General features: G+C 41.8%; 1 protein-coding gene across 1 annotated transcript; it reads right to left on the bottom strand.

Moving 5' to 3' along the window:
* Positions 1 to 3698: 3698 nt before the first annotated feature.
* On the bottom strand, positions 3699 to 4658 carry LOC110299048 (olfactory receptor 56A4-like). Its single transcript, XM_021168636.1, has one exon. It carries the CDS (start codon positions 4656 to 4658, stop codon positions 3699 to 3701), a length of 960 nt encoding a protein of 319 aa, XP_021024295.1.
* Positions 4659 to 5345: the final 687 nt, after the last annotated feature.

The raw sequence follows: 5345 nt of genomic DNA, 5'->3' as shown, positions 1-5345 counted from the left end.
ATGTGTGTGCTCAAGTGTACTTGCCTGTGAACATGTATGTGGAGGCTAGAGGGTGACATCAGGATGTCTTTCATTTTTCACTTGTTCACCTTTGCTGAGGCAAAGCCTCTCTCACTGAACCTCAAGTTCACCCATTTCCATTAGAGTGACTTACCAAAGAGATTGGGACCCTCCTACCTCTCTCTGCCCAGAATACTGGGATTACAAGCATATTCAGGCTTGCCAGCTTTTTATAAGGGTTCTGGGGGTCTGACCTCAGGTCTTCATGCATGCTCCATTAGTGTTTTGCCCCCCCCCAATCATTTCCCTAGCTTCAGATATAAAACATTACTATTTCCTTATGCAGTGGAACCAGGCTCAACTCTTGGATATAAATCCTACCAGATTGTACAGACACATGTTCTACCAGTGAGCTACATTCCCCATGGACAGACGTTAATCTTTCTTTGTGAAGAACATTGCTGAGTCCATCTCAATCATAATGGGAGCCAAATATGAACATCTAAAATGGAACCAAAGGATTAAGACTTTAATAGATCTTAAATAGAATTCCAAGGCATAATGTTATATCCTTCAAAGGATATAAAATTCCTTGCAAGGAATTTTATAAGGAGCAAGACCCAGTAAGAGAGAAACTGTACTAGAGGCTGTGAATGGCCAGCACCCAAACCTGTTACCTGGTTGTGTTATATTAGCTAATAAAGACCAGCTGTTCTTGAAGAATCTGGAGAAGCAGTAAGCAAAGGAAAGTGAACCAAGGTGTTTGCATTTAGTAGTGCATTGCCTACGTGAACTCAGGTTTAGAATCACCTCACAAATTAAGTCTTCTAGGACCTTCCAAAACAGAATACAAATGTAAATATTTTCTTCCTTAGATGAGAAAAACCAGAGCTTATATTGAGATCAAAGGTGCCAAATTGGTATGCCAGGATTTACACAAAACTCAGCCTCCTTCCAATTGAAGAAGTCTTGGGTTCAATGATATGTGAGGCTGCATTGAACTTTAAGTTAAAGGAGATTTTTCAGTCTCTTTTTTGTGAATATAGCATATAAATAATACAAATCTTTCCCTAAGGAACATCCAAAGATATAAGAAACGAGATGCAATGTTTTATTCACTTTTATTCAACAAAAGGCCCACAACACATAAAACATTTTCTATCAGCTACTCTAAAGCATGTGAGGTTGAGAAGATGGATAAAGCACTTCACGTGACATGTAAGAGCTTAGAGAGGGGCACACCTGTGACTCTATGAGGCCAAATTGCCTCCATCGGTGAATAAAGGCAGCAGGCATTGTGCAGAAGGTAGACTTTAACAGAGGCTGGAGTATAGGAGAAGTTTATAAGTGGGTACAGTCATATCATGTTGTTCTAAGAGGATAACTGAGCATGCACTTAAAGCAAGATTATCAGTAAGTATAGGACATAATCTCAGAAAAAAATGAACTAGCACCCAACTGTGGAAGAAGGGATGGTAGAAGAGTGTTTGAAGCATCTTATATTTTGGTTAGGATCAAACTTTGATGTTAGGAAACAGAGAAAAGTGATAAAAGCTACTTTTGGTGAGAGAAAATACTAAAGAAAGTTAAATTTCTTTACAAATTTCCTTAGGACAGTTAGGTCATCCTTCATCAGCATGTCAAAAGTCACTCTCAAGTGAGTGCCAGGAAACAGCACACAGGAATTTCTCAGTTACTACTCCAAAGAGAGGCCTAACTGCTGATAAATTAATCCCCGGAAGTGCCTATCAAGCAGTATTTAGTCACTAACACTTGCAGTAGGATCAGGACTGCAGATAGTAGAATCTGCGTTTAGCCAAACCTGAATGTTGAAGATGTGAGACTGACAAGCTGCTCTCAACATAGAGAAAAAAATGTATATGTCTAAAGACAAGTGACAAAAAGAGGGATGCAGATGGTGCCTCAAATATGATGGAAAAATGAGACAGGACAACATGAAGTCAAGCATTAATAAAACAGCACAAGAAAGGACAAAGCGTTTTGTTTAAAACATACACACCAGTGTGTATCTTAAAACTATAAAACATATTATCCACAAGGAAAGAGCTGCTGGAAGTGCATATTCTAAAGAACGGCTATTTAATAAAAATGGCAGAGTGTGAGGAGTATGAGCAGGAACCATGCTGCATATGCAAAGAAGTCTCCTGGGTGATACATGGTCTCCCTACCTGGAGCACTACACAGCCATCATTAGAGAAGTTACCTCCAGCAGCCGGTGGGATCAAAAAAAAAAAAAAAAAAAAAAGGGACCCAAAGCCAGACAATGAGCTGAGAGTGAGAGACCTTAGGACACTGGGTCCTTAACAGAATGCGCCCATGGAATCCCTCCCCTCAAGCCCCAGGGACCCCCTGCAGAAGAGAAGATTGAAATAGTGTAAGAGCCATAGAGGAGAGAGGACTCCAAGGAAATGAAACTTTCTAAAGGGCACTCTTGACGCACACATGAACTCACAGAGACTGGAGCAGTGTGTACAGGGCCCGCATGAGGTTTCACCAGAGAGAATCCTAGAGCTGAGCACAGAAGTGAACACACACTCCCAGCCCCAGCCCCAGCCCCAGCCCCAGCCCCAGCCCCAGCCCCAGCCCCAGCCCCAGCCCCAGCCCCAGCCCCAGCCCCAGCCCCAGCCCCAGCCTAAAAGCTATCTCCAAGTGATAACCACTTGTAAGTGAACAATTTGTTTTCTCCAAGGGAGTCTCACTAGGGAAACAAACCACTTAAGGGCCAGGCTGCATGCTCAGAAGTAGATGCCATGGCATTTTTTAACCTTAGAGGTCCTTTGCCTTGTGTTATTAGGGGCTTCCTGTGTTTGCAAACATGTGTGTCTCTGCATCTGTACATGTATCTTATGCTTTTTCTTCAATGCATTGGTTTTCTCCTGTTTTGAGTTGTTTGTTTTCTCTTATTTTGTTTGTTTTATTTTATTCTTATTCTTATTCCTTAGACGACTATTTTCTAAAAGAAGACAGAAAGGGAGTGGATCTGGATGGGTGGATGGGGAAAGAGGAAGAAACTGGGAGTAGTTGGGGGAAGGGAAACTAGTCAGAATATATTGTATGAAAAAATCTTTTTCAACAAAAGAAAAAATAAAATAAAATCACAGTTAAGTTTGATGCAAGATAATAAAATCAAACAAGTTTGTAATGTTTACTCATCCTTTACTTGTCTTTAATGTCATTTCAAAATAAATTTTTAGTTCAATTAAAAAAGTAAATAATAAAAATGTTAGTAAGAGGTGTCATGCACAGCAGGAAGCGGGGATGAGGCACATAAAGGGAGAATCCATAGATTCGACATGTAAAGCACACAAACAAGGAACTAGAAAGTTCTTAAACTATTCAAGTTACATTTATCCATTATATGACATATATAGTTACGACTTAGCAAGTTTGTCTCATATAGATTAGGCCATAGACACTTCCAAATAATTCCAGGATCAAAACCCTCAGGGTTTGGCTACAGTAAAAGGATCATTTCCAGCTCTTACTCTTTCACCTGTGGCTGACTTTACCATCTCTTACAGCTCAGCTTCACTCTGCCAGGTCCCATTTCAACATGATTACTTAACACCTTAAATTACATATATGCTCTGAAGGTTTTAAGGGACTTAGGAACATACAAGATGCCTTTTAAAACATAATGCTTAGTATGTGGTGTTTGATTGCCAAAACCTGTCATCTTACAACCTCCTCCTAAGCAGGTTCCGTATTCCCTGCTTGATCTCCCTGGTTCTTACCCCATAAACAATGGGATTCAGAGCAGGGGGGATAAGGTGATGCAGGATATTGAGCAGGATGGGGACATCCGGAGGAATCCTCTCCTTGGCCAGGTTAGTGATGACTAGCACCAGCAAGACTGTGCTGAAGAAGAGGATGAGGATGAAGTGGGAACCACATGTGCTCAGGGCTTTGGCCACAGCTCCCTCTGCTTTGATCCTGAGTACAGCCTTCAGAATGAAAGAATAAGATAGGACAATGAGGATGAGATCAGAACCCAGCAGGGTCCAACCTATGACAAACTGGTAGAGTTTATTAAAAGTGATGTCATCACAGGAGAGTTTGGATACAGACATGTTAGTGCAGATGCAGTTCCTGATAATTCTTGCACAATATCTCAGTTGGGAAGAAAGTATGGGGATGGGCATAGTAAGAATCCCATTTCTGGTTGCTACAAAGATGGCAGCCCTAACCACAAACTGATCAGTGATGATGGATGGGTACTGTAGAGGCTTACAGATGGCCACATAGCGGTCATAAGCCATGACCATGAAGGTGCAGGACTCCATCGTCAGGAAACTGTTCATGACAAACATCTGGAGGAAGCAGGCAGAGAAGCCGATAGATTTATTGTCAAACCAGAAGATGGCCAGGACCTTAGGTATGACAGTGAGGCAGAGCACAATGTCCAGCAGGGATAGAAGGCTGAGCAGGTAGTACATGGGCTCATGCAGAGAGGCCTCCATCCTGATGGTGATGAGAAGGGTGGCATTGGCCCCCATGGCCAGGAGGAAGAGGAGGCTGAGGGGCAGGGACAGCCAATGCTGCCAGGTCTGGTAGTTGGGGAAGCAGATGAGGAGGAAGTCAGGGGCCAGGATAGAGGAAGTGTTGCTTTGTTCTTCCATGTGTTGCCTTCTGATCATGACTGACACCAGAAAACCTTGGGGCTAGAAGAGAGATAAATCAACCACTCACTATGAATACCCACAAGGAAGTAGCATATAATAATCGTTAAAAAGTAGTAAGAGGGCTCTGTGGGTAGAGACACTTGCTGGCAACCCTAACGATCTGAGTTCAATCCTTGGACCTACATGATGGAAGAAGAGAACTGACTCCCACGGGTTATCCTTTGCCCTCCGTACATGTGCCATGACATACATGGGACACATATAATAAATAAATAATTTGAAAATCATAAGAGGTAATCTGGCATTGTCCTAGGTACCCATTCATTCTGTTAAAAAGCCACTTAGCTTTTCATTTCTTTACACCCGATTTGATTAATAAGTTATATCAACATTCTTCTTAAAATGGAATGTCATTGTTTAATTTCATAGAGGAAAAATCAAAGACATAGGTAAGTAAAGCTACTTTTTCTAAATCAATTTTTTTTTTCTCAACAGGGTTTTTCTGTACAGCCCTGGCTGTCCTGGAACTCACTTTGTAGACCAGGCTGGCCTAGAACTCAGAAATCCACCTGCCTCTGCCTCCCAAGTGCTGGGATTAAAGGTATATGCCACCACCGCCCTAAGTCTGTATTGCTTAGATTGTGCATTTTTCTGTCACTGAAACAAAATACTCAGGCCTTAAAGTTAATACTCAGGCATTAT

This window comes from Mus caroli, unplaced genomic scaffold (genome assembly GCF_978045245.1).
Source record: "Mus caroli unplaced genomic scaffold, Mus_caroli_1 scaffold_8, whole genome shotgun sequence".
Lineage (NCBI taxonomy): Eukaryota > Metazoa > Chordata > Mammalia > Rodentia > Muridae > Mus > Mus caroli.
This window is presented reverse-complemented; position numbering and strand designations above follow the sequence as displayed.